Here is a 27383-nt window from a genome sequence, read left to right on the forward strand (position 1 = left end):
GCATGGACATGTTTTGTTCAGAATCCTTTTGAGACACTGTGTTTATGGATAACGTAATATTGCGCAGTAGGAAGCAGGCCGTCCATATAGACTCGTTTTATGTGCGGGTCAAAGGTCATGTGCTGCTCAAAAAATAACTCGAGGTTCCTGTCAGTGGAGCTGGAGGCCAAAGTACTGCCATCCAATGTAAATGTTTTTTCCAATGTGTTTTGGACCAAGTACAATGACTCAATTCCCAGGAATTTGTCTAAGATGATCCTAAAGTTCGACTACCATTTGGCTTCATGTTCACTATGAAACAAGTAATGCTTAATAATAAATAATCTGAAGTATAAAAAAAGGTTTAAAACTAAATAAAAATAGATGTCTACATTAAAACTCCAGAGAGAATTGTAATTTTCTTCTTTATTTACAGTACAAAAATGAAAATTTACTATGAATGCTATGGGCCTCACAACAGACAAAAATAAAAGGGGCTTCTTTTAAATACACACAACTATTTTCCCTGCACTGCAAAGCGAAACAAAGGCATTATCATTATAAAGTTGAGTATGTAAGTTCACTGACAATAACCAGTGCTTATTAAACATGAATCTAACGTTTACATTCCACCCCGTCGTGTACAATGACATATACAGCCTGGACGTCGGTCTTCAGGTATACTTTGTACGGAGTGTGGTGATCCAAAAATATAAAATTAAGTATTGTATATAGATATTGTCTTTATCTGGCACCGAGCACTTTTATTTTACCGTGAGCACTGTCAGGTGAGAGATCAGTCATGCGTCACACACACACATTGCACAAACAACCTGAGAATAGAAGTCTTCTCTGAGACAGTTGTGGCAGGTTTAAACGATAGTTTGGTAATTACAGAATACACAAACCAGCCTTGTTCCATTATTTTAAAACAAAGTCCTACATTTGCCAGTTCAATACATCGTTCCATTCCCTGCAGATTAAACACCTCTTTGTTGAATGTTGATCATGATGATATCTAACTTGAATGAACCTGGGCGATACATAATGGGGGTGGATTACTCATCGAGCCCCTCGTCTTCCTCATCCTCCCCCTCTTGCTTGGCGTCCACCTCGCTTGTGTCAGAGAACTCGTGCAGGAGGACGTACTCGCGGCTGCTGAAGCCAAACTTAAGGACGTCTTTTTCTTTGAGCTCATAATAGCGCTGGGCATCGATGCGCTGGTTGTTCAGGTAGGTGCCATTGCCAGAGCCCAGGTCGATGATGTAAGGCCGGACCCTGCGTCCACTGGTGCCGTCTGCACGGGTAAATGGCACCAGTCTGGAGAAACACAGATGTATTGGTAGACATGTTTAGTTAAACAGGAAGGAAAATCATCCAGGTATAATACTGTCCAACTGGGATACTTTGTCTAAATTACAACGATTAAAGTCATCAATATCTCTAAAATATACCAACATAAAACACCACAGCTGATGATTTTTATTCTTACCTATACTGGAAGATCGCATGTTGCTTGGAGCAAGACGGATGGTCGATGGGGATATCAGCGATTTTTCTCTGCCGCCCCAACAAATAGGCACTCTGTCTGTGAATGTACATGACTGGAAGGGGCTCGTCATTCTTGAAGGGGTACAGTCGCCATCTGCGCTTGGGAATGCGAGCCTCGGGAGGCTCGTTGTACTTGATCACCTCCCCTCGGAATGTGTTGGTATCTTCTGTGAGCGCTCCCGACAGTTCGAAGTTGGGCTTCTCCTTCTCAGCGGGGGGAGCGTTTGGGTCGTCACTCCCGCCTTCAGACTGTCCAAAGTCGTCCTCCTGGTTTTCCGCGCGCCGCTGGTGGTTCTCCCTGCGTCGCTCATTGTGCTGCTGCCGCTCAGCTTGTTGGGAGGCGAACACACCGCGCTCCCTGTGTCGGTCTCTGCCGCGGTCTTGCTCCCGCGGCCTGTCAGATTCCCACCTGCTCGGCCCCTCCTCCGGCTGGTCGTTTCTTCTCCTCCGCTCGTCGGCACCAGCCCGGTGCTCATCCCGCTCCTGTGACACATTTTTTTTGGGGGGGGGGGGGGAAGATTATTAGCCACAGAAGAACTTAAGTTAGTTTTATAACACCAGTAGTACCGTTACAGAGGTTGGATTGTACTACATTCATTCAAAAAACATAATACAGGTGGGGGGTTTTTCATGTCACTGCTGAATCTGGCATATGCTGGCACTGTTGTTCTACACATTCCATTAGACACTTGTTATTGTAGTTCCAATGACAGCTATAACATGGAAAAGTTCCATTTAAACCTGATAACCATCAAACTACTATACTTGCAGATAAAAGCTTGAGCTGCAACAGTTAATCGATTAGTAATCGGTTACTAAATGAACCGCCAACTATGTTAATAATCGATTAAATGGTTCAAGTAGTTTCTAAATGAGCTTCTTAAATGTGGCTATTTTATGGTTTCTTTGCTCCTCTGTGACAGTAAACAATATATATTTGGGGGTGGACAAAACAACAAATCTTGGGGGTTTGTGAAAAATGATCAGCATTTCATGACAATTTATGAACCAAACACCTAATCGATTCATCGAGAAAATAATCGACAGATTGATCGATGACGAAAATAATCGTTAGCTGCAGCTTTGATAAAAGCCCCTGGTACAGCTGGTACGTGTGCATCTTCGTGGTAGCAAATATTGTCTCTGCACAAACGCATCGCCCGTTGGATTCAGTCCAAGTTTGATTGACCAAACAATTTGGCAAATTGTTTTCTTTTGCTTACTTATACTATGGTAATAATTGGCACATGGCGGTACCAACTGGCATAGCAGCGTCCAAGTGGGTTTATTAACACAAGGGGGTTACACTGACATACAGTCCCTCTACGCGTCCGCAAAAACAGTAAACTGCCCTATTGCCACTTTTCGATCGGCGTTGATTCTTCTACTTAAAAACATAATCACCCGCTTTACTGTGACATCAGCGCCGCGATGGGGACTGCGACTCCTCCTGTTTCTGGGAGATCTGCTGCCTCGTCTGGCGGGAGACGGGTCCCTCCTGCCCGGTGAGCGGTCCCTCGTCCTGGCTGGGGACCTGCGAGAAGAACACGGAGACTCTTAACATAACACCCTTCCTCAAACACGCAACAAACCCAGGTCCGAGTGCGACCTGTGTGGGCTGCGAGTGTGCATGTCGAATGCTAACAATGTTAGCCAAACGAGGACTTGCTGGCCAACGTCTGTCCGGGTTCAATAACACAAAACGGGCGGCGACGGCGAGGAGAGACGGTGACAACATCGTTTGTACCTGATGGCCCTTCTCCTCTGGGGACTCGAGGTGCCGCTGGATGGCGACCCGGAGCGGCGCGACCTCTGTGGCCTAACAGGGCTCACTTTCTCCTGCTTTATCTTAACTTTGGACTCCCGCTCCGGCGACTCCCTTCTCCTGTGTCGCTTCTCTTTGGTCATCTTGATACTAATCGTGTCGATTCAACCGTCAGCGGGACCGAACGCACATCGCCGACGGCACAGCGTAGATATCAAGACAAAGGGAAAAGTGGAGAAATGTAGCGAATCCAAACTTCGACCGTTGTAATCAGATCACGCACTTCCGGTTCACGTGGTACGCCGTGAACTTATCTCGGCACGGACGCGGCTCACTTGTCACTTTGGTTCCTGCATGGCTCTCGTTTATCCTAGGTAATCCTACATTAAACCAGGATTCTTTTAAGTGACACGTAAAGAGATAGGACTCGTATCTAACATTACCTTATATATAAATATTATCTTTCCTTTTTATTTTACTTTAAATTATTGTTTCGCATGGTGAGGGATGATGAATAGCCTGCAATGTCATTTTCAAATTTTCCATTTTACGATGACTTCAAGATGCCGACGAAAAAAACCCTCTCGGCTAACTCTGATGCATTTACAACAATGTGCATTAATGTGCACTAACCAGAATATTTCCCCTGAAGCCCACACTGTGGGGCGTAAAAAGACATACAAACTTGAGATACAAAGTCATCAGCACGTCAACTGTCCTCAATGTCTATTGCTCGTTACGTCTTCTATCGATATATGATTAAAATAAAAAGGTAATAAACGTCCGAATCCTTGATTCCACTCGGACAAACAAAAAAATTGGAGCGTCGGGACGCCGTAGCGCCGTTGCCCCGACAACGCAAACAGTCAGCACTAACTTTTCTGTTGTCATCAACAACAGCGACATTTCTGTAGCAGAAGAAGCTTTTGGTTTTTAGCGTGTAGTTGTACCTTCAGTGGCCCTCTGTTATCACAGTAGAACACAATGATTCCACCAGCCGAGTCGCTTCTGAAACAAAGCAACCCAGTTCTGGTCAGCAAAAGCGCCGAGAGGAAGTCACTCAAGGTGAGTTCACCGAATTCAGTCAACGTTACCTGGGTCGAGTAGCGTTGGGTGGACGGTGGCAGGCAGAGGAGAAGAAATACAAAAGATAACTGAAAATGTAACTTACAAACCGTTTGTGTGTGTGTGTGTGTGTGTGTGTGTGTGTGTGTGTGCTTATGCCTGATGTGTGTTTGAGGCCATGACTTGTTTACTGGCTGGTTAGACAGAGACCTGCAACATGCAAATATAATCAGAAGGTCAACAGAATAATAGGTAATCTAGCTTTGCAGACTGTCTAGTTGGTTGCCTGGTGAAGTGTGTGTGTGTGTGTGTGTGTGTGTGTGTGTGTGTCTGTGTATGTGTGTGTGTGTGTGTTTTAGTTTTTGGGCACTCATGGAAAAATGCAACTAATGCAAAAAATACAACGAATAATTAGCACAAGACAAAGCTCCGTAAACAGAAAACTAAATCAAATCACCCTTCGTCTGTTAGGGGTTTTTTTGGGGGGGGGGGGGGGGGCAGGTAAAGTTGTTCCAAGAAGTTTGAAGTTTTGGTCTCTGAGTTTTTTGGGCTCTTGGTGTAGTCCCAGCCTGACAACGTGGTGTTGGGATCAGGGCTCTGTGGGGAACATGCCATCTGTTGCAAGACTCCTCGTTTTACTTTTGTCCCTATAGTTCTTCATGACTCATGGTTGTACATTTGGGGCCACTGTCATTGTGCAGAATGAAAACTGGGGCTGATCATCAGACACCTCAGTCCTGGCATTGAAACCACTCAGTGCAGTGTCACGTGATGTCATGTCTGCTGCTGGCTCTTAAGTTATGTTTTCTTTAGTTTGAAAATTCTGTTTAATTTCCTGTTTAAGTTTTTTTTCATGTTCACTCACCTTTCCTCTCGTTTCAGGTCTCCACTTCTCCGCCACTGTGCGTTTCCCGCCCCTGTGAATGTCTTCCCTGTCCCTAATGTGTTTCACCCGGTGCACTCATCTCATCCTCCTGTGTCTGTGTGCTCCCCCGTCTTGTTGCCACTTCGTCTTTGTGTTTGGTTTGCAAGCATTCCAGCATTTATTCATTGTGTAGATTACCTGCTCTTTTTTTTTAGTTTAGTTTTGACCTAGTCTTTTGTCTCCCTTTAACTGAGTGTAATTAGCAAATATTTTATTTTTCTTAAACATCATGTCAAGTACAGTTCCAAAAATTACTGTACATTTCTCTTGAAAGTCAAGAGAGCATTTCACCTGTAAATGATGTATGAAATATCATTCAAAATCAGATGAGGGGTTGAAGGGAAAAGAAAGTTGAAAAGGTAGATAAGACATCATTTCTCTGAGGGACAGTCGAGGTCTGGATAAGGCATCAAGTGGCCACCTAATAAAGATCATTTAACACTCCGTTAGTATTCCACCTTTTATCAACTCTACATTTTCAATAAGAACATGGCCCTTTTTGGCCAAATTTAATAAAGATTTATTACCTATGTTGTGTTTTGTGTTTTGTGTCTAGTGCTTTGGTCTTTTGGTCTTTTGGCCTTCTGTGGCTGCTGCTGGGGCTTTTCTATTCTTGTTCTTGTTTTTCACATTGTGCAATTTGTAATAGCGCACGCCAACTTTCTTCGTCCTCTTTGCACGATCCACCACTCTTCTCTGTATAAACACACAAAAACAATTGGTGAAATATTCAGCTATAAAACCCTTTTTTTGGATTTGTCTGCCTCAATCTCATTGTTTTCACGTGTACTAACCCTGCTTTTTGTATTAAAAGACAGCTTTTTTGAACTCCCAAGATCTGAGTCGTGCATTCGAGTCCAAACCTTGTGACCCAGTTTACCACAGTAGATTGTATTATTTTCTTTAGCTCTAGACTAACAGTGTAACTAACTTAGACCTTGGGGTCTGGGCACCTGTGTGTTAGATATGTTACTCGTCTGCTCATTTGTCGAAATAACAAGTGTCTGAAAAAAAGTTTTTGATACTCCATACATTAAATATATATTTATCCACAAAACAAAGCTCAAACGCTATTATACAGTGAATTGCTAACACAAAGACAAGAGCAGCTATTTTTTTTAAACTGAAACTTAAATTGCAGCAGTTACTTTTTTGAAAGTTACAGAATCTGTAAGACTGGTCTGCTGTTATTACTGCCTTACTTGGCACAGATCGGTAGTTTGTGAAGGATCTGGAGCCTGCTGATTGTGAAAGAGTGTTTCATGAATGTATGATTGAGTTATGAAGCAGATCAATGAGGTGAAAAAATAACTATCAAAAGGTATCCACTATTTAAAAAAACGCAGACGATATTCAATCAGGATAAGTACTATTAAATGCATGTAATATTCTGAATTTAACATTCCTTTCACTACAGGGGCGTCCTTTAAGAGTGAGCCCTCAGCAGCCTGTTGACTCCAGTCCTGTTCCACCACCTCCTAAACCCAAATCCATCTCCACTGAGACCACCAGGCAGGAAAATAAAGATATCCTGACTGCCATCTTTCCACCCAGGTATAGTGTTTCTCCATCTACAGTACATAACTCAGCAGGTTCAACCCATCTAACCAATTTATCTCAACTTCTGCCGTTGCAGGGAATGGATGGAGGGGAACCAACTGTGGGTGCAGCAGGTGTCCAGTACACCTTGCACAAGAACAGATGTCGTGCACCTGGAGGAACTACTGGACAGAAAGCTGGAGCAAAGGCGGGCCAGACTAACAGGCATCTGCCCTGTCCGCAGGGAGCTCTACTCGCAGTGCTTTGGTAAACCGAATGTGGTAATGCTGGCGATCACCCAGGTCTCTGTTGTTACAATGGTGCAAGATACATACATTAGATAAAGGACATGAAGTAAAGCTGGTTTTGAGATGCATATGCTAGATTAGTAATTTTAATCTGGCACATTTTCCACCCACAGCAACATAAACTATCTCTTCATATCTATTTTTCCAAGATGAGCTAATCCGACAGGTGACCATCAACGGTGCTGAGAGGGGTCTGCTGCTGTTACGGGTGAGAAATGAGATTCAAATGACTATTGCTGCCTACCAGACACTGTATGAAAGCAGCGTGGCTTTCGGCATGAGGAAAGCACTGCAGGCTGAGCAGGGCAAGACTGACATGAAGAAAAAAGTAAGGACATTGACTTATTTGTTATGATTTAAAATTACTGAGGCACAATGACCCAGAAATTGGAAATTTTGCAACATTTTGCCATTGGTTGATGATTGAGATAAAAAACAATTTAAGAAATGAGATTAGAATGAGAAAATGTTTCCTTTCAGTGTCCAGCAGAGAGCGCCATTTCTCTTTAAGAGTCACTATAATATGGTGTCTTATTCCACACATGTATCTAGATTTCTGATCTGGAGAATGAGACACAAGACCTGAAGAAGCAACTGAATGAACAGAAAGCTAAATGTGATGAAACTGAGAAGAGAGAAAAGGAAAAGCGACTGTTGGAGGAAAAGAGGCACACTGAGGAGATACAGTTCCTCAAGAGAACCAATCAGCAACTTAAGGTGAGGTTTCACAATTACACATAAAAGAAAATGTCTATATCTTGAGACAAAGCATCACTTTTAGCTGTGTTGCCTGTTTAGATATATGTATAAGTATATGTGTTTTTCTTTTCAGACCCAGCTGGAAAAGATCATAACACCAAAACAAAACTAATAGAAAGAAGAAAATGTTAACGTGTCCTTTGTCTCATCTATCGTATATATATGAGTGTTAACTTAAAGGGGCAGTAAGCTATTCTGGAGAAAGCTTGTTTTTCTCTCTTTGTTGGGCCGCGAATCCAGGACCTCGCTGTGCGAGTCCGAGGCACTAACCACTATAGGCCAAAACCCATGGTTTGCAGCGCCACCCGCCAGCACGGCTCTTAAGGTGTCGACGGGTGATTTTTAGAAACTGCGCTCGCGGTGTTGTGTGGTGCGGTCCGCACCATTTTTTTTGCTTTCAATTAACAGAGCCTGGGCTAAGCCGAAAACCTGGATTTTTTTTGCCACACACAAAAGCGACAGCTGGTGAGGAAATATTTGCTGATTTTTACTAAACATGTGTTGCTTTAGAATTGCTTACTGCCCCTTTAACTGAGTGTAATTAGCAAATATTTTATTTTTCTTTAACATCATGTCAAGTACAGTTCCAAAAATTACTGTACATTTCTCTTGAAAGTCAAGAGAGCATTTCACCTGTAAATGATGTATGAAGTATCATTCAAAAACAGATGAGGGGTTGAAGGGAAAAGAAAGTTGAAAAGGTAGATAAGACATCATTTCTCTGAGGGACAGTCGAGGTCTGGATAAGGCATCAAGTGGCCACCTAATAAAGATCATTTAACACTCCGTTAGTATTCCACCTTTTATCAACTCTACATTTTCAATAAGAACATGGCCCTTTTTGGCCAAATTTAATAAAGATTTATTACCTATGTTGTGTTTTATGTCTAGTGCTTTGGTCTTTTGGTCTTTTGACCCACTGTGGCTGCTGCTGGGGCTTTTCTATCCTTGTTCTTGTTTTTCACATTGTGCAATTTGTAATAGCGCACGCCAACTTTCTTCGTCCTCTTTGCACGATCCATCGCTCTTCTCTGTATAAACACACAAAAACAATTGGTGAAATATTCAGCTATAAAACACCAGCGTTTTCAGCTTCATTCCTGTTACATTAGTTAGAGGATCAGACATTCATCTAACATTTCTACACAGAGATTGAACTGTTTCACAGCAGAGAGAACAAACAGTGCATACCTGTTTAGAGGTCAGTCTGTGCGGCTGGGCGGACTCCTCACCCTCTTCAGCTTTCCACTTCTGGTTTCTCTGATTTGCATCTGCGTTCAAACAAATTTATGTCAGTTCCTGACTGGATCTCAATGTCAACATGACCCCAACCATACAAATTGTATTTGTACATGGTACAGACTTGTCTCCTTTTATTCGAAAAATAACAGAAACGAAACGGGTTGACGCATGGGGCACAGGCTGGTGTAGGAATAAGTAATTTAATGATAAAACACAGGTGGAAAATCCAGTAAAACAATACCTCCTGTTCGCCCTCAGGTCCAGGGGGTTTCACAAAGAATGCCAATCGTTCAACACCATTTTGGAGACTGCTGAGAGACTGGCTCACCACCCTGTATGACACCAGGAATACATTGCTCAAGCTTACTATTTGAAACTAGTGATTAACTTCCACTTTCCTATCAAACTGATTACTGTCAGTCGACAACAAATAATAGAAATGTGTTGCGACAAATGCTTAAACTGAAAAAGGTACTCATATTGATAATTTAGCTTTGTTTCGTAACCATTTTAATGCAGATTTTTTAATGAAATAAATAAATATAGTAAAAACTTGAGGCAAAGCAGTTTTGAGTATTGGTATTTAAGGTGCTGCAAGCAGGAATATAAATGAGAACATTCAGACCTTTAGAACTTTCCCAGTGCGAAATGCCAGCTTCTCAAGAAAGTCTTCAGCAGAGTCCCAGGTAGACCCAGGACAAAATGTATTGTTAATCCTTAGCCACTAGCAACATGATTCAACCGGCTGTTGATTCTCCTCGAGTTCTTCCCTATAGTAAAAACTAAGAAAGATATGCTGACAAAAATGTTAAGAGTAAGCCAGACAGTGTTAACCTTGTTAACAAATACATTGTGTCTGATGTGGCATCTTCACAATAAAGGCACGTTTGTTTGGGTTTTTGTGGCTGCAGCCCCCCACACAATGTCTGGTCACAGCGTAATGCTGCAGATTTCCACTGTGAAATGGACCTCCGTGCCCAGGTCCACCTCCATTCTCCATTCCACCCCTGGTCACAGGAGCGTGGGTGCTGGGCCCCTGCTGGTGGTGGTGTCAGCCGATTCCTCTTTCCCGAGGAACTGGATCCGCCGTTGGTTCCCCCAGTGACTACCATGACTTACCTCTCGCCGAGGTATTGATGGTCCCACAAAGATCATAGAACTGTTCTGTCCCAAACCACTGTTGAAGGTTGCGGGATGAGGGCAGAGAGTTGTAGGTCACCCTGATGATGAAACTGAGTCGGGACTCCAGTTTCCAGAAGTATGCCCAGCTCACGTTCCCCTCCCACTTCGTCCAATATCCCTGTTGCCCCTTGTGCCACTGCCTTGCTGGCTCTGGACCACAAGATGGGTGGGTCACCCCATCCGAGGCCAGCCTGCCCTGTCTGGACTCTGCCTACCACTTCCTGGTGCTGCAGCCTGCCAAATGCCCTTTGCACTTTCTCCTCCTGCAGCCCTCCATTTCCTCCCTGTCGCCACACGAGCATGCATATCTGTCATTGTCTCATCTGGAGATTCCCTAAACTCCATCACTAGCCCCTCTTTCTCTTGCCTGTCCCCCAGAGTGATAGATTTTAGGGGTATATGAAGAGCGTTCCGCCCGTACGAGCTTACTGATGAGAGGCATTTTGGGAGCCTAAGCCATTTGCGGATGAATGAGTTGGCTTTCGCTTCACGGCTGATGAGGTGACGTCATACAGATTCAGTGGCCACATTACCCTTGGGTACAATGTGAAGTTAAAACACCAAGCGTACTTCGCCCATTTCCTGCCTTGCTCTGAACAAGATGACTTCAAATGCTGCAATGATCAGAATGGCGGAGATGGAGTAAACCACAGTTGCTGCCAGATGGCTGAGAACTTCTGAATATGGTATGTTCCCAAGTTGAATCAGAAGTACGTGGTGTAGATGGTGAACAGAAATGGGGGTGTGCCAGTGTTACTCACCACCACATCTGACAAGCAGCCATGGAGCCTGACATACTGCGGCCTGTCAGTGAGGTAGTCAGTAATCCATGCCACGAGGTGCTAGTCCACCTGGGGCCACAGGTCTGTAGTCTCCAGGAGCACTGGGACGTCCCTTCTTTGGCACAGGGACGATGCAGGACGTCTTCGAGATCTTATTCGGGGTCGAGGAAGTGCCTGAAAACTCCTGCCAGCTGCTCCACACACACTTAGAGAACTTTGAGATCCACTGCAGAAATCCAGTGCAAACGCAATGAGTTGGTGTGGCACTGACCTGTACGCATTGGTTAAATCTCTGATGGAATGATCTGCTTGGTCCATGATGTTCTCATCAGGGTCCATAGAAGCTTCAGCATTCTTGGGCAGTTCTTATACAGCTTGTATGAGATCCTGGTAGGCCCCGGTGCTGATCCTGATCATGCCCGTCGGACTGGCTGCCTGACCCCGCGTTTGTGTAGTGATGTGTCGAAAGCACTGATGATTCTGCAGGCTTTGGCAACTAATCTGCTAGGCCCAGGGGCTCTTTCCTCGCAGGGTCGCTGTATTGAGCATAGATGTGTTCCTCCAGCTCTTCCTTGGAAATCTCCAGCGTTCCATTGGTCTTCTCCTCGAGAAGCATGCATGCAAAGTGGAAGGGATTCTTATAGTCATAGTTATAGTTACTTAACATACCACTGCTAGGGATCAGTAAAAAATTAATGTTTCAGTTGATGAGGAAAAAAATTAAAAAGCACAAGTGGTGGTTATCTGTGAATTGCTTTAGTTTGAGTGCCTGCTTACTCGTGTGTGTCAAATCCATAATGATGCAAATGTGATGTCATCCCGGTTGATGCGATGATCAAAGGATCACTCCTGTGATCTGTGATATCATCGCATATGTGGTGAATCCTCTCAGAATCCCATTTGAATTATAGCAGACCTAAGTGAGACACTGAGTTCTTTGTTCTTTGTAGACCACCACCAGGAAAGAAAAGCGCAATTTCTTGAGGAACTATCTTAGGCAAAATGGCAGAAACGCACGACATGATAGACAAAACTGATAACCTCCCCCAACTGCTCCAAAGGGAGAAACCTTATCGAGTCATGGATCAGGTGCAGCTGAAGGTGAGGGAGAATTTTGCCAACTTTCTAGAGATGGCAGAGGAAACAGATTTGATTTTCTACTACAGATTTTTCAGAGTGAAGTAGCACATAAGGACATATTCAAGAGCAGTCCAAAATTGTTTTGGACTATGGAGTTATGATAAAGGCCTTTAAAACGTATTGTTATAATGAGTATTGAAGATTTACTGACAACTAGCTCAAAGCTGGATACATGGGTGGCCGTGGATCAGGAGGTAGAGTCTGATGCCACTGACGCGCAGGTTTGATCCCAGCTCCCCCCAGTTCGCATGCGGATGTCCTTTGGCAAGACACTACACCCCAAATTGCGTTTGACAGCTCTTCCGGCAGTATATGAATGAAATAGAAAAGGTGTGTTAAATAGCAGCGCTTTATGAATGTGGGAATGTGACATGTGCTGTAAAGCGCTTTGAGTGGTCAATAAGACTAGGAAAGCGCTATATAAAAACAATCAATTTACCATTTGCTGCCTACCTGCTTAAATGTTGGTATAATGCAGTAGTAGTTGGTTGGCACTGCTCTCACTCTGAGGCCTGTAGATCCAAAAGGGTAAGTCTGTTTGCTGCCATAGTAACACTGTGTGAAAGAGAAGGGCGAGTTGAAGAGAAATTGTTAAGATCAGTTTACATTTTTAAGACCAGTGAACATTCCGCCACATACACACTAATTATAAAGTGTTAGAAGGACTGGAAGAGTTTACTTCAAACAAAGTTGATTACTTTGAAAATTTTTACTGGGATTTGAAAGTTGAATGACATTTTGAATGCCTGAAAGATGTGGAACATTTTTAATGGTTAAATGGAGTTTGTAGCTGAAAGTATAAATGAGTAGATTGAGTAGAATTGAAAATGCATGACGTGCATGTTTGGGGTCCCTGTCATTCTGCAGAATGAAATTGTGGCGGCTCAGACATCTCAATCATGGTATTGACGCCACTTAGTGTAGTTAAATATCCCTATGAACATGGGTATTACTTGAAACTATTGACACAATTTTTGTTCTTCATTGGAATATTGTATTTTCTTTTAGCTCCAGGCCAACAGAGTATCCCATTAGGCCATTGGCCATGGGGTCTGGGTCTGATCTCTCAAGCCTTTGAAAGGTATTTAAATATATATATATTATAAATATATATTTTGGAGGCTTGGTTGGATTGGTATCAACAGTTAGAGATACATTAAGTATTGAGTCTCGGGTAGATTTTGCTAGGGGCACAAGCCAAAAAGGTTGGGCACCTGTGCGCTAGACACATAACTCTTCTGCTCACTTTGTCTAAATAACAAGGGTCTGAAAAAAGGTTTATATTATACCCGAGTTATTGGTATTCAATGCATTAAATATATTCATTTATTCACAAAGCAAATCTCAAAAGCTAAAATACAGTGAACGGCTTACACAAAGAAATTACCAGCTATTAAAAAAAAAACCTAAAACTTATTGTTTGCAAATTTTGCAAGCACTTGAATTGCCCCAGTTCCTTTTTTGTCGGAGGGACAGAATAAACAGAACATCTGTAAGACTGGACGGCTGTTATTACTGCCTTACTTAAGACTGAACAGTGAGTTTGTGAATGTACGTGAGTTATGAAGCAGATCCATAAGGTTTACATCAAATGCATGCAATATACTGATTGAACAAACCTTTTCACTACAGGGGCGCCCTTCAAGAGTGAGCCCTCAGCAGCCTGTTGACTCCAGTCATGTTCCACCACCTCCTAAACCCAAATCCGCCCCCACTGAGACCACCAGGCAGAAGAATAAAGATATCCTGAATGAGGTCTTTCCACCCAGGTATAGTGTTTCTCCATCTACAGTACATAGCTCAGCAGGTTCAACCCATCTAACTAATTTATCTCAACTTCTGCCGTTGCAGGGAATGGATGGAGGGGAACCAACTGTGGGTGCAGCAGGTGTCCAGTACACCTTGCACAAGAACAGATGTCGTGCACGTGGAGGAACTACTGGACAGAAAGCTGGAGCAAAGGCGGGCCAGGCAAACGGGCATCTGCCCTGTCCGCAGGGAGCTCTACTCCCAGTGCTTTGGTAAACAGAATGTGGTAATGCTGGCGATCACCCAGGTCTCTGTAGTTACAATGGTGCAAGATACATACATTAGATAAAGGACATGAAGTAAAGCTGGTTTTGAGATGCATATGCTAGATTAGTAATTTTAATCTGGCACATTTTCCACCCACAGCAACATAAACTATCTCTTCATATCTATTTTTCCAAGATGAGCTAATCCGACAGGTGACCATCAACTGTGCTGAGAGGGGTCTGCTGCTGTTAAGGGTGAGAAATGAGATTCAAATGACTATTGCTGCCTACCAGACACTGTATGAAAGCAGCGTGGCTTTCGGCATGAGGAAAGCACTGCAGGCTGAGCAGGGGAAGACTGACATGAAGAAAAGAGTAAGGACATTGACTTATTTGTTATGATTTAAAATTACTGAAGCACAATGACCCAGAAATCTGAAATTCTGCAACCTACTGCCATTGATAGATGATTGAGATTAGATTTTTTTAAGACATGACATTATAATTAAAAACATTTTTCTTACGGTGTCCAGCAGAGAGCACCATTTCTCTTTAAGAGTCACTGGAAAATATGGATGGTGACAGTTCAGTTAACAGAATTGATCTTCTGTCTGGGACTTATCAACACACGTCTAATTCCACGCATGTATCTAGATATCTGATCTGGACAAGGAGAAAGAAGACCTGGAGATGCAACTTCAAGAACAGAAAGCTAAATGTGGTGAAACTGAGAAGAGAGAGAAGGAAAAGCGAGAGGATGAGGAAAAGAAGCACAGTGAGGAGATACAGTTCCTCAAGAGAACCAATCAGCAGCTTAAGGTGAGGTTTCATAATTACACATGAAATAATATTATCTTGAGGCATGGCATCAATATCAGCATATGTCTTTCTTTTCAGACCCAGCTGGAAACTATCATCACACCAAAGAAATAACTAGGAGAAAGGAGAGAATGTTACCTGTGAAGCCAGGTTCTTCTTCAGCACTGTGGCCAGCCTGGTCCCTCTAAATCTTAGTAGTAACGATATCATGAACTTCTTCACTTATAAAATTAAAACCATCAGGGAAAAAAGTTGATCGCCTTCTTCCCACAAATAGCACAGCTCCGTTGGCCAGCAGTAGCCTCAGAGCCAACAGTATCACCTGATTTATAGGTTAATCTCCCCCTTTCTGCCCTCCTCCATCCCCCACTTCTCCCTTCTCACCCCATCCGGTCGCGGCAGATGGCCACCCACTACTTGAGTCCGGTTCTGCGAGGAATTTCTTCCTAAAAAGGGGGTGTTATTTTCTCCACCGTCGCCAAGTGGTTACTCATTGTGGGAGCGGTTGAGTTTCTCTAATATTGTAAGGTCTTGACCGCCCAATGCAAAGTGCCTTGAAATTATGTATGTTGTGATTTGGCACTATACAATTAAAATTGAATTTTGTCTTGCTAACGGAATATATATATTAATGCAAACTCCATGTAATTAGGAAATATTTTATTTGTCTTCAACAGCATGACAAGCACAGTTCCAACAATCACTGTACATTTCTCTTGAAAGTCAAGAGAGCATTTTACCTGTAAATGATGTATGAAATATGATTGAAAAACAGAGTAGGGGCTGAAAGGAAAAGAAAAGGCAGATGCGACGTCAGTTTCCTGAGGGACAGTCAAGGTCATGATAAGGCATCAAGTGGCCACTTGATAAAGACCTTTTAATACTCAAAATAGTTAGTATTCCACCTTTCCTCAACTCTACAACATGGCCCTTTTTGGCCAAATTAAATAAAGATTTATTACAAATGTTGTGTTGTATAACTCCAGTCTAGTGCTTTGGTCTTTTGGTCTTTTGGCCTTCTGTGGCTGCTGCTGGGGCTTTTCTGTCCTTGTTCTTGTTTTTCACATTGTGCGTTTCGTAATAGCGCACGCCAACTTTCTTCGTCCTATTAGCACGATCCATCGCTCTTCTCTGTAAAAAATGAACAGAGGACCAAAGGGGGGGGGGGGGGGGGTTAGAGGATCAGACATTCATCTGACATTTCTACACAGAGATTGGCCTATGTGACAGCAGAGTGAACAAACTGCATACCTGTTTAGAGGTCAGTCTGTGCGGCTGGGCGGACTCCTCGTCGTCCTCAGCTTTCCTTTTCTTGCTTCTCTGATTTGCAGCTGCGTTCAAACAAAGATGAACAAATGTGATGTCAGTTCCTGACAGGATCTGGATGTCAACCTGACCTCAACAATACAAATTCTATTTGTACAGGTACAAAAATTGGGTAAATACATTATCATACCAGTGAGACAGTGAGATTGCGTCCTTAACCATATCAGATAAATCTAAAATAATTTCACCATACAAAGTCATGATAAACATCCTGATTGATTACCTTTCTTTTGTGATTGATTAGCGGGTGCTGCTGCTGCTGCTGCTTTAGTCTTGATGTCTGTTAAGGCTTTGTCAGACAGTGCCTTGGGTATCCTGTCCAAAGAGAAGAAAAAAAGGTAAAAAACTATCCAACAAAGCATACAGTTAACTTGTGTTTGGATCTGCTTAACCCGTAAGAACTCTGACCCATTTCTCCTTAAGGAAAATTATAGGGGATATAAAACAGACCAATTGTACCACAACGAACACATTACTGTCAAAGATCTGGAATGTTACATATATGTTACATTGGGGGTTTATGGCAAATTAAAGACATGAGAACATGCTGACCTGATTGCAGAGAAGCGTTTGGATTTGGCCCGGTCCAGGAAATGCTTGTATTTAGCGATTTTGTCATCCAGCTCACGGATTACCTCGCGTGAACTCTTGCTGCTGGTTTCTTTGCCAGTCTGAGAGGTTGTGGGCTCAGTGTCCTCGGCTTCTCCAACAGCTTGCTCAACTCTGCTCCCGTCCTCCTTCCCGTCCTCCTCCCCGTCCTCCTCTCCATCCTCCTCTCCACCGTCTCCGTCCTCTTCCTCCTCGTCGTCAGAGCCAGAGAAGTCAGACATGTCCATGTCTGGTATCTCCACGGGGACTAAGTCTTCCTCGCTGAACTCAGGTGCCACATTAATTTTACCAAAGTTCTGTCGCACGTTAGCCAGGATTTTCTGGACCTGTTCCTTCTGTCTCTGCTGCCGCTGCTGTTGTTCCTCATGTTCCTCTGACACGGCAGTCGGATTGTCTGGCTGCTCTTCCTGCACTTTCTCAGCCACGTCAGAGGGTCCTTCAACTGGCAACGGCTCCTTCTATTTGAAAAATAACAGAAACAAAATGCAGGTTGATGCACAGGGCACATGCTGGTGTAGAAGTAAGTAATATGCTGATAAAAGACGGGTGGAAAATCCAGTGAAACAATACCTCCTGTTCGCCCTCAGGTCCCGGGGGTTTCACAAAGAAGGGAATACGTCCTCTCTGCCAATCGTTCAACACCATTTTGGAGACTGTTTGAAGATCTGGCTCACCACCCTGCACAACACCAGGAATACATTGCTCAAGCTTACGATTTAAAACTAGTGGTTTACTTCCACTTTCCCATTAAACTGATATTTGTCAAGTGTACAGCATATAATAGAAAAAGTCTTGCGACAAATGCTTTAACTGAAATCTGTACTCCTATTGATAATGAAGCTTTGTTACATAGCCACATTTCTCTGTTCGTTAGAACCTTTCCGTCAGATTTTTTAATTTAAATAAATAAGTAGAGTAAAAACTTGAGGCAAGGCAGTTTTAATTATTGCTATTTAAAGTCCCCCTACACTCAAAAAAGTGTTTTCTTCTGTTTCTGTCTTCTAAAATGTCTGACATTGACTATAGGGACTTGTATCTGAGCAAATTTTGTCACTTGAAAGGTGTTTTCACATTCCTCTCCCGGAGCAGGAGATTTCTGTGCACTTCTCTGAAATTTGAAATTCAAACGAAACCTGGTAATCTAGATTTGGTACGTCACAAAAACAATCGCTGTTGAATATGTAAATGCAGGCAAAGAAACCGGAAACTTTGTGAAAATTGTAGCACAAGCAGCTGTGGTGGGCACAGCCTGTTTCATTTGCAAATCAAGAATATTCATAGTCTCAGAATTCCTCAATGAGGGGGAGAGAGAGTGGATGGTTCTGGGCCCCATTTCAAAGGGTTATTTTTAAACTTTTTTTGGTGGTAAAAGATGTTAAACAAAATATTAGGCATAGCAGATTATTTTTTTAAGGTGTTGAAAGCAAGAATATGAAATGAGAACATTCAGACCTTTAGAAGTTTCCCAGTGCGAAATGCCAGCTTCTCAAGAAAGTCTTCAGCATTGTTCCAGGTAGGGATGCGGTAGGTCTTCTGGATGTATTCTGGCTTAGCCCGCTCCAGTACTGACCCAATGTGCTCCTCTGGGTTCTTGATCTTCTCCACTTGAACCTAAGTTAGGTAAGGGGGAGAAAAGAAAGGAGTCCAATTCAAGATATGAAACTGACGGCTTTCAGTTACAATAGACTGAAACCCAGAATAAAGATTCGTAGGATGATAATTTATGCTGATCCATGCTGGTTATTAGCTTTATAAAGTCCTTTCCACTTTTACATCTTTGGACATTAATCTTCAGTTAGCAGCAGGAGGATTATTGCTTAATTTATTTAAGTTTTAAGCTTAAGTTAGTTATTATTATTACAACAAAGACACATTGCCGTTAAGTTTTTCTGATGCTACTTTTGCTATGAGGAGCACAAATGGTGTTGGTGTGGCAGCAGAAGTATCTGAGGCAGATGCCACAAAAAACCTCCACAGATAAAGCAAAACGTGAAAATAAGACTTACCACTCCTTTCAAGACGATGTCAGACTCACTGTCTTCTGAAGGGTAGACAACACCAGGGCAGTCGATGAGAAAGATGCGCCTCATCAAAGTGATGTACTGCCACACCTAAAATGGAAAAATATAAATTTTAGGTGTATAGTAAAATCCTTTCAGTGTCAGAGCAACATACATTTTACTCCTATTCTAATTGTTGATATGAAAATATGAGACAAGCATGATGAACGGACAGGCAAATTGTGAGACATATTGAACTTTAGGAAAGGCAAAGCAAAGATTACTGAATCTAGTCAAGAACAAAATAAATTCTCCCTTCAAAAGGTAGAGGGATTTTAAAGTAACAATTCACATAAACACATGTGTAAATCATTTTTTTTTTTTAGATGGAGGAATGAGAGTCAGTGCTGTGGATCAAGGGCTTTGGCTGTCAGCAAACGGCATCAAGTGTGTGGCGAGAATCAAAGACAAGGTGGGAAATGAAGCCGCGCTGGCCACAGGCCCATCAGATCCACGTGATAGGTGAGCAAATAAATCTCCCTCTGCTGTGGTCCAAGTTCACAACTTTCGCAAGCATGGAAATGTCAAGAAATTTCCCCCCCCTTTCTTTCCCCTTGACCCTCCTTTGGACATTTGGAGGTTTTCAGACCCTTGTTCTTTTCCAAACAGGATAAGCAGCCCACGAGAGGAAATTAAGGATAAAAATGGTTGTTGTTCTTTCTCTTGGCCGAGTCTCAACTTGGATTTTCAGTGATATAGTTAAGAACACAGAGTTGACTATTTCTGTTGTTGCAGCTATTAACGATTACTGAGTTTAGGCAAGTAACATGCGTCTTTTCACCTCACGTCAACCTCCCACTAAATCAAAGTTCCTATTTTTACCATCCATATATGATTTAAAAATAACAGAGAACTAATGTACCATCGCCCTGATTGTTTTTTCTGTGTTCTACTGTCTGGAACATCATCAGGAATAACAGCCACACATCTTCAGTGTTAATATGAGCCACCATGTATGCAAATCTGTAGATTTCACATAATGATTTTAAGGCAACAAGAAGCTGTAGTTTGTCATAGTTTGTTTTACAGCTGGTGCAGCTTAGTGGATTACACCACCTGACATTGGTACAGAAGATGGGTGGTTCGATACACGGTCAGGACTTGGCTTAAAAAAGATTCCAGTGATGAGACACTGAGACATTACCTTTGTTTCTCCAGCGAGGGGGGCCACGTTGCAGACCTTCTTCGACCGCAGCGTGTTGATGACTGAGCTCTTACCCACATTGGGGTAACCAATGAAACCCACACTTATCTGTTTCTTGTCTGTGTGGAGCTGTGGGAGATGAAACAATAAAGTCAGGAGTGTTTTCGTTTCCTGAGCAACAGTCACAGTCTGTCCTTAATTCGTGGAGGTAATTTTAGATGGGGCTCGATGTGAGCCCGTCATTGCTCCAAAACAACAATGTAGTTTGTTCAAAACACAAACCAAACAGTATCTTGAGAATGACCATTTAAAAAGAAGAGATACAAGAGGTGAGGTTAACTCTGAAGACAGTCAGAATATGGTTCAACCGAGGGAAACTTTTACAGGGTGAGAACAGAAAGTGTTCTGTGCCTTTCTCATAACAGCCGCTTTCGATCACAATATGAAATCTAACAAGCACATTCCATTTGGAGATCAAACCATTTTGCTTTTTCGACCTTTTAGATCTTTTATGTCCCAAACTTCCATAAACACGTTTCACTGCACAGCCGCGACGTGACATTGTGTGTTCAGGTGGGTTCAGCCCAAAGCCCAAACAGTTAATGTAATATTAGGTCTGGTTAGAGGTGAATAATGTACTAAATGTTTTGGAAAGTTGTTTAACCATCTACTTTTTAAGATAAAATTACGACAAATCAATCCTTTAACGGGAGCTTTTACTGTACGAGTGCAGGTCTTCGCCTTTCAACTTTCTGTGATACGTTGTTGATCCAGAACATCATCAAAAAAGGTTTTTACTGGATGTGTTCTTTTCCATATTTTCTTAGTATCAACGCCATCATCATATTTGATTTTCATTTCCCAACTCTTATGTTTATATATAAAAAGTATTTACTAAGAGGTTTTAATATAGCCATGTCTTAATAAGAAATGAATTCCATTATAGTGACACCAGAACAATAAGATAATGTGTATAAACCACTTGTCTATAAACCATATGATATACTTTACTGTATAACTTCAATACATAGCTTCATCATGAGTCGATTTGTAAATCATTTAAAAGTATGGATAGCACACTCAGAAATCAAAGTGGTGAAATTTGAATATCCAAGACTATAACACATAACCTGGGAACTAAGAAAATGGCTCTGTTGCTCTGTCCAGATATAATGTTTCCACACATGACAAATCATTTTGAATGTCCACACATATGCCTACCTTGCCAAACTGCCTCAGCAGCTGGATGAGGGAGCCTTTACCAAACGAGTTGGTGAGACTGGCATGGAAAGCCAGAGTGGGGTACTCTTGTGACAAAACAGCAACCCACCGTTTCTGGTCCAAAGTTGGGTGGAGAAAAAAACAACACACGAGTCATGTGACTTTACATTATGAACGGTCGGACACAGTCCTAATCAAACAGGGGAACAGAGATGAACATGTTAATATCTTACCGTGACCCAGGCGGGGATGAGATCACACTTGTTGAGCACAAAGATAAGATGTTTCCAGGTTTTCTCCTTCTTCAGATATGACTCTATGCTTTTGGAGCGTGTGCCAATGGGATCTCGGGCATCCAGCACTTGGATGATGACATCAGATGAGTCAATCACCTGTTATAATAAAACAGTCATGAATGCAGAATGTCCCCATAACCAGAGTACCAAAACTACGCCAACAGAATGCACAGTACTGAGAGGAGGACGGAAATGAAACCTTGTAAAGTTCACCCCAGATCCTCTTGGACTGGCCCTTCTTGAAGATTTCCTCGCGTGCCTCTGCCCTGTTGCAAAATTAGAATAAAAAATAAAAATTAAGAAAACCCCAATGTATTTTATATGAAAATTCAGCATCTTTGCTCCTGGCCAGTTAGATGTAGTGCAACTATTGAGAGTCTTACCGGACGCCCGTGTCCTCAGTCACTAGGTTTTTGTCGTTGTCTGCACTGTAGCTCTCGGCCGAGGCCTCCGCCTGCTGGATGAGGTCTTTCATGTCCCCCACCATGAGACTGGGCCTTTTCCTCTGAGCCTTAGGTCCAAACGTGGTCTCAAAACCCTCCGTGTCCAGAATGTGCACCTTGGAGTTCTGCAGTTATTTAAAAAAAGTTATAGGATGAGACGTGTCACAGCTCTGACCACTGTTGTTTTTCCTTCAACAGCACGAGTGATGTTTTCTGCCTCATTTTAAGTTAATGGTCATTCGATGCAAAAATATAGGACAAACTGCATATGAATCAAATACCAGCTTTTTCCTATATGATAAACATTCACTGTGCAAATTTAGGCTAGACAACCTACAGTCAGGTTAATAAAACAACTTAATTTTATACTGTGACGACTAAAAATGGCAGGTTTTCTTGTGTAGTAGCGCCCGTTAGTGTTTTTTGTTCAAGGATGATTGTCAGTGTGAATTAATTTTGCCATACAGTTTTAGAGTAAAATACTGAAGAAAACGAAATACAGCTGGATTGCCATGGTGACAAATGATCGGTGTACACAGTACATTGACACAGTGGAACAGACGGGGTAACAGGAGGAGGTTTTTGTAACAAAGTTTAAGTGATATAGTCCTGACGGTTTCAGACAAGCTCACAGAACAAATGCATACCGGCGGCAGAACTCCCAAATATGTGAGCCAGTGAAAAGCCAAGTCGGTGTCAATGCTGATCAAGTGTTCCAGTGATCTCAGAACGCAAGCCATACGTCTACGGCACCACTGCTGTGAGGGGCGGGGGACAGTTTACAGCTTTGTCAAAAACAATGCTGTTTAAGGCTTCATGCCTTGAAAATCTGCCAAGACCTCGTACAGGGCCTCCCGAGTCTTTGAAAAAATAAAAAAAACAACCCCCTCGCCCCCGAACCGCAAACTCTGGTTTAATTCATCTGCATTTTTGGAACAAAATCATTCCAATGGTCACTCAACAGTCAAGATGTCTGAAGACTGTTTTGTTTCATTTATTCACAAAGTTTTCTACCAAAATAATACAATGTCGTGACTAGTGTTGGGACAATGGACGGACACCATCTCGCATCGCCAACAGCAGACAGTCATCGCAATGTTGAGCCCAGCAAAACACAAAGCAAGGGATCCAAAGGTCAATACGAGCACTGAAAAAAATACCTGTCAGCGAAGCTTTTTGAGCATGTTTTTTGTGTTGAAAGTTGTTTCATTTCTTTAATTTCATTTCAGGTTATCTGCTTTTCATTTCTATAACTGCATTGGCTTTTCGGTCTTTTAAAACCCCACCGCTTTGATTGAAATCCATTAGGGCAGAGTGAGAACTGAATGAGGATCTAAGTTTCTAAGTCTTGTGTTCATCACAGCTCATAAAATTCCTCGAAACAAGTTACTGCGGAAACAGAGGCTAGTTCACACTGCTTGATGTACATCAGGTAAATAAATAAATCAAGACAAAGAAAAGAAAAGAAGAGGCTTATACCCTTTGTACTCACATGGGCTTTGACTCTATCGTGCAAAAGGGACATGGGGAGTTTGCTCGGTCGCATCACCACACGATATGGATCCTTCTGCACTGCTCCCATCTCTTCCTGGAACTTCTGGAGGGATGACTGCTTGATCACACGGGTATTTGCTGAAAAAGTACACGTGTGAGGAATTTGAAAACTGATTAATTCAGCCATCCCATCTTTGATCATATTTATAACCCTTTGTCTGCTTCAACATTAAACTTGTCCTCTGGCTTAATTTTGAGTTTTGCCAGGGGAACTCAAACCTGTTAATTAAGAGGTCCACATGTGAAATATATGTAACTCTTACATATTATACAGTGGCTTCTTACCACATCCGGCATTACAGCAATATATTTAAGCAAATGTAATTTTTCTAAATTTATCTTATAAGCGAAACTGGCACTCACTTAATTTAGCACAATGCTCTTCAGACCGAGTATAGTACTGCCAACATGACCAAGCTTGTGTATTTTTCCAACATGTTAAATTTAAATTTAACCTGCTGCGCTTACCAGTGTTCAGTGTTGTCTTTTATCAAGGACCCAAAGTGGTATCCCACCACAAAGAGAGACAGAATATACGACATGCTGCCAAGATAGAAAACAAATTCAACGGCAAGGAAGTGCACTTACCAAACCATTTGATGTTTGGTTCAACTCTGGCTACGGTCCCTGGAGCCACCGTGGACTGGTACTGTAACGGTTTTATGACTTTTCCACGGTTATTACTGGAATAACAAGACCAGAGTCGGTGTGAACATGACACTCACTGTAACATTTCACAACTACTTTGAAAAATCTGCCATTCAGCAGCTTGGAGGAATAATGCAAATATGTATCGTGACTCACCATCTCTGTTTTTGTCTGTACATATTCAGACGCTTGATCGTGGATCGGTCCCTCATGTTGGTCCCACCAGCACCTTTGGCTCGATCTGAGAAACACACATACAGTTACTTTACTGTTGTATCTGTTCAAAAACACACAACTTATTATCAGGATGCACTCAAATGCCAGTTAATTATTAGGTAAACCTGGCTAATCTAACCCAGTCTGATACAACAGCCCTGGAATAAAATTCTAGCTTCAGACAGGTTACACCAGAAGATAGGATCACACTACTATTACTGACTCTTCCTGAGTCCTGCTTTAGGACCAAAGGTGATCGGGATTTCGCAGTCAGGGCCGCTCAACTCTGGTACTGACGGCCCTAGGATCTGTGACATCTTTTAAATCACTTCACAAAACACTTTTTTTTTAGAATATTATATTATTTAGATATTAACTTTAGACATGGTCTCATTGCAAGCTTGACATATTTGATTTTTAATTAGGCTTTTGTTTTCAATGTTCTCTTATCTTTAATTCAATTGCACATATCATTTGTATCTTAATTGCTTGATTTCCAGAGTCATTAAAACAAAAATTCAGTGACAAACTTTCAAATAAAATTCATCATTATCATTATTTAACTATTACGACTATTCTTATTTTAGAATGGAAAATCTTACTGTATGTATTTTGTAAATACACATTATTCTTCTACTGAAGATTTATTATATTATATTATATATTATTATTTATTACTGTTCTGTCTTTTACTACTTAATACTCCTAGCGACTTATTAATTCAAATGGAGCTTTTCTACACAGTTTTTTTTACCCACACTTGTACATGTATAACCACTGTCCTAGAACGTTGCTTCACTTTTATGTCTCCTTTCCAGTGTGTTACTGTTGAGTTGTGTTGATTCATACTCTGAAGTTTGTCAATATCATTTCGTCTCTAAAATCGCCATCATAAACACTGAACATTGTAGAGGCTGAATGCGTCCTCGATTTGCAGTTTGTCGTTGGGACTGTTGCACAAGTGTCAGCTACGTTACACTTGCAACTGGGTGCAATCGCTTCCCAAGCTGCTTCAGGAGACACTGTCAGGCGCATCATCGGGAGCAGCTGTTGGCAGACTTTATTTACAGTGAGCCCTCAACGCGTCCTCACTGTCCCTCTGAGCCGCACACTTGGTGTCCGCTTTAAAAGGCCCGACGGGGTCGTCGCAGCATTAGCGTAGCATTCGTGTAAAGTCAACCTCTGGGTTTGCCAACCCCGGGTTGTGCGATTCTTCTTCACACACGACACACGTAATGCGAGTGACTGTTCCAGTGTATCGAAGCAACATTAGCCACAATACCACCCAGCTAGCATAGGTTAGCATTAGCTGTAAACAAACGGCGTGGCTAATATAGAGGGGGGGGGGGGGGTAGGGTTAGCTCACCGGGGTTGCTGCTGGACGACGAGGGGTTGATGGTGCTCTTCCCCTTGAACTGCGGCTTCACCATGTTGGCGGTTTGGTCGGCAAAGCCTCGCACGGACAAAAAAGAATTAAAAAAAACCAGTGGGGACCACTCGAAAGTCTCTGCGCGAGGAGGATCGGTTGTTGTTGTTCCCCTTTAGCTCAGGCCTGCACACCGCACACGTGTTGCACGGCGGCGCAGGAAGGACGTCACCGAGGCACCGTCAGCAGCCACAGCCAATCAGAGAGGCGGTCACAGTGTGTCGCAATAAATGTACGTGTATGTGAGTTTTTTTATCGACCGTCGTGTGGACATCTCGACAGCATGCGGACTATAGGACTAAACTTAAATGAGTCGATCGAAAAAAATCCTTCTGACATGAAATGTTCCCACAGCTGTATGAATTCATGGATGAAAGGTGTCGACTCCAAAAGTGAGATTGATAGATAGATCTTGTTTCATCAAAACATACAGTAAATCAAGCATCTGCCTACTTCGACACAAGTTGCAAAAAAACATATTTTAACAGAATCTACAGCTCGGTGACAGCAATTTACTTCATGACAATGTTGCGCTGCTATACTCTTTTCATCCCAGAAGAGGGTGCAACACAGTTTCTATTCGGAAAATTGCCATGTGCCAACATGCCCTGCTGAATAGTCATGGCCACCATGCCATCTGCAATTTGACGTGAACGATAAAGGTCACAGCAGGCTGAAGGTTTAAGAGGAAAATGCGTTTTTTGCCTGATAAAAGTGGTTGATAAATGTGTTCGGTTCAAAATTTTAGAAATACTGAGGTAGCCTAATGTGTTTTCCTGCTTCATTAAAAAAAAGTCCACAGAAAGCATTTAATTTTAATTACCCCTTTATTGTGTTTGTACAGTTAGCTGTTCAATTTAATGTCTTCTGTATTTACAAGACTCAATGCCTGCTTCAAACTACAATGAACAAAACTGTTGTTGGGAAATACTTGATTTCAAACTTTTTCTTGTCCTAGAAGTACCCATTACATGACCTCATTGACCTCAGTGGTGGCACAACACTGATAATGAAATGCAAAGATATGAATCATAGATATAATTTCACATTGAACAAGTAAAATTATACTATTAATGTTGATCTATATTAATTTTAAATGAACATCAAAAGATTCACCCTGGCTGTAAGGCAATTTGCAAAATATCTTTTTTTTTTTTACCTCAAGCCAATGATTTTCATTAATGAAGAATTGATGCAGGCCTTCCGTTGGCCTTTTTGACACCTGAATGCAAAAAGGGCCATGTTTGTCTGCTTGTGATGATGCTGTCTTCACACTGTGTATCGTATGTTACACAAGTGTGGCACAGTGCCAAGGTAGGCAAGTTCGTAGAGACTCCGGTCTGGAGAGGCGCCATCCAGTATTCAGTTT

The 27383-nt window shown here is 42.2% G+C and overlaps 4 protein-coding genes and 1 long non-coding RNA gene across 9 annotated transcripts; 2 read left to right on the forward strand and 3 right to left on the reverse strand.

The window, feature by feature from the left end:
- Window positions 1-387: 387 nt before the first annotated feature.
- On the reverse strand, window positions 388-3620 carry snip1 (Smad nuclear interacting protein). Its single transcript, XM_035613055.2, has 4 exons — window positions 3278-3620; window positions 2935-3064; window positions 1472-2013; window positions 388-1299 (listed from the first exon to the last, which is right to left on the reverse strand). Exons 1-4 carry the CDS (start codon window positions 3436-3438, stop codon window positions 1038-1040), a joined length of 1095 nt encoding a protein of 364 aa, XP_035468948.1. The 5' UTR covers window positions 3439-3620; the 3' UTR covers window positions 388-1037.
- Window positions 3621-3687: 67 nt separating this feature from the next.
- On the forward strand, window positions 3688-8763 carry LOC118287786 (axonemal dynein light intermediate polypeptide 1-like). Of its 2 annotated transcripts, none has more exons than XM_035613455.2 (6): window positions 3688-4360; window positions 6703-6839; window positions 6922-7091; window positions 7282-7340; window positions 7685-7849; window positions 7965-8763. In XM_035613455.2, exons 1-6 carry the CDS (start codon window positions 4280-4282, stop codon window positions 8001-8003), a joined length of 651 nt encoding a protein of 216 aa, XP_035469348.2. In that variant the 5' UTR covers window positions 3688-4279; the 3' UTR covers window positions 8004-8763. The 2 variants fall into 2 exon arrangements, with proteins under 2 accessions (XP_035469348.2, XP_035469272.2); XM_035613379.2 differs by having other exon boundaries at window positions 3691-4360; window positions 7282-7460.
- LOC118287900 lies at window positions 7228-13957 on the reverse strand. 3 transcript variants are annotated; one of them, XR_007030295.1, is made up of 5 exons: window positions 13857-13957; window positions 12691-12792; window positions 9375-9465; window positions 9083-9162; window positions 7228-8922 (listed from the first exon to the last, which is right to left on the reverse strand). It is a non-coding gene; the product is annotated as an uncharacterized LOC118287900 (long non-coding RNA). The 3 variants fall into 3 exon arrangements; XR_004785770.2 differs by lacking the exons at window positions 12691-12792; window positions 13857-13957 and adding an exon at window positions 9759-11162 and having other exon boundaries at window positions 7228-8654; window positions 8761-8922; XR_004785763.2 differs by lacking the exons at window positions 12691-12792; window positions 13857-13957 and adding an exon at window positions 9759-11162.
- LOC118287696 (axonemal dynein light intermediate polypeptide 1) lies at window positions 12061-16041 on the forward strand. Of its 2 annotated transcripts, none has more exons than XM_035613180.2 (6): window positions 12061-12198; window positions 13870-14006; window positions 14089-14258; window positions 14449-14627; window positions 14907-15071; window positions 15150-16041. In XM_035613180.2, exons 1-6 carry the CDS (start codon window positions 12100-12102, stop codon window positions 15183-15185), a joined length of 786 nt encoding a protein of 261 aa, XP_035469073.1. In that variant the 5' UTR covers window positions 12061-12099; the 3' UTR covers window positions 15186-16041. The 2 variants fall into 2 exon arrangements, with proteins under 2 accessions (XP_035469073.1, XP_035469167.1); XM_035613274.2 differs by having other exon boundaries at window positions 14449-14507.
- gnl2 (guanine nucleotide binding protein-like 2 (nucleolar)) lies at window positions 15717-26189 on the reverse strand. The gene is made up of 16 exons (XM_035612931.2): window positions 25955-26189; window positions 24529-24613; window positions 24313-24407; window positions 23663-23802; window positions 22111-22295; window positions 21927-21993; window positions 21665-21823; window positions 21432-21545; window positions 20211-20339; window positions 19013-19117; window positions 18459-18617; window positions 17577-17684; window positions 16950-17464; window positions 16621-16712; window positions 16323-16402; window positions 15717-16202 (listed from the first exon to the last, which is right to left on the reverse strand). Exons 1-16 carry the CDS (start codon window positions 26016-26018, stop codon window positions 16059-16061), a joined length of 2241 nt encoding a protein of 746 aa, XP_035468824.1. The 5' UTR covers window positions 26019-26189; the 3' UTR covers window positions 15717-16058.
- Window positions 26190-27383: the final 1194 nt, after the last annotated feature.

The sequence above is a fragment of the Scophthalmus maximus genome, chromosome 1 (genome assembly GCF_022379125.1).
Source record: "Scophthalmus maximus strain ysfricsl-2021 chromosome 1, ASM2237912v1, whole genome shotgun sequence".
Lineage (NCBI taxonomy): Eukaryota > Metazoa > Chordata > Actinopteri > Pleuronectiformes > Scophthalmidae > Scophthalmus > Scophthalmus maximus.

Bases quoted from the DNA above. Each gene is read 5' to 3' on its own strand.
- LOC118287786 (XM_035613379.2), top strand. From the start codon at position 4,280: ATGATTCCACCAGCCGAGTCGCTTCTGAAACAAAGCAACCCAGTTCTG. The intron at 4,361-6,702 runs GTGAGTTCACCG...CTTTCACTACAG, and splicing joins CCGAGAGGAAGTCACTCAAG to GGGCGTCCTTTAAGAGTGAG. The intron at 7,092-7,281 runs GTAAACCGAATG...TATTTTTCCAAG, and splicing joins GCTCTACTCGCAGTGCTTTG to ATGAGCTAATCCGACAGGTG.
- gnl2 (XM_035612931.2), bottom strand. From the start codon at position 26,018: ATGGTGAAGCCGCAGTTCAAGGGGAAGAGCACCATCAACCCCTCGTCG. The intron at 18,618-19,012 runs GTAAGTCTTATT...TACCTAACTTAG, and splicing joins ACATCGTCTTGAAAGGAGTG to GTTCAAGTGGAGAAGATCAA. The intron at 17,685-18,458 runs GTCTGAATGTTC...GGTGTTGTGCAG, and splicing joins GCACTGGGAAACTTCTAAAG to GGTGGTGAGCCAGATCTTCA.
- LOC118287696 (XM_035613180.2), top strand. From the start codon at position 12,100: ATGGCAGAAACGCACGACATGATAGACAAAACTGATAACCTCCCCCAA. The intron at 12,199-13,869 runs GTGAGGGAGAAT...TTTTCACTACAG, and splicing joins TGGATCAGGTGCAGCTGAAG to GGGCGCCCTTCAAGAGTGAG. The intron at 14,259-14,448 runs GTAAACAGAATG...TATTTTTCCAAG, and splicing joins GCTCTACTCCCAGTGCTTTG to ATGAGCTAATCCGACAGGTG.
- snip1 (XM_035613055.2), bottom strand. From the start codon at position 3,438: ATGACCAAAGAGAAGCGACACAGGAGAAGGGAGTCGCCGGAGCGGGAG. The intron at 2,014-2,934 runs GTGATTATGTTT...AATGTGTCACAG, and splicing joins CTGATGTCACAGTAAAGCGG to GAGCGGGATGAGCACCGGGC. The intron at 1,300-1,471 runs GTAAGAATAAAA...GTGTTTCTCCAG, and splicing joins CATGCGATCTTCCAGTATAG to ACTGGTGCCATTTACCCGTG.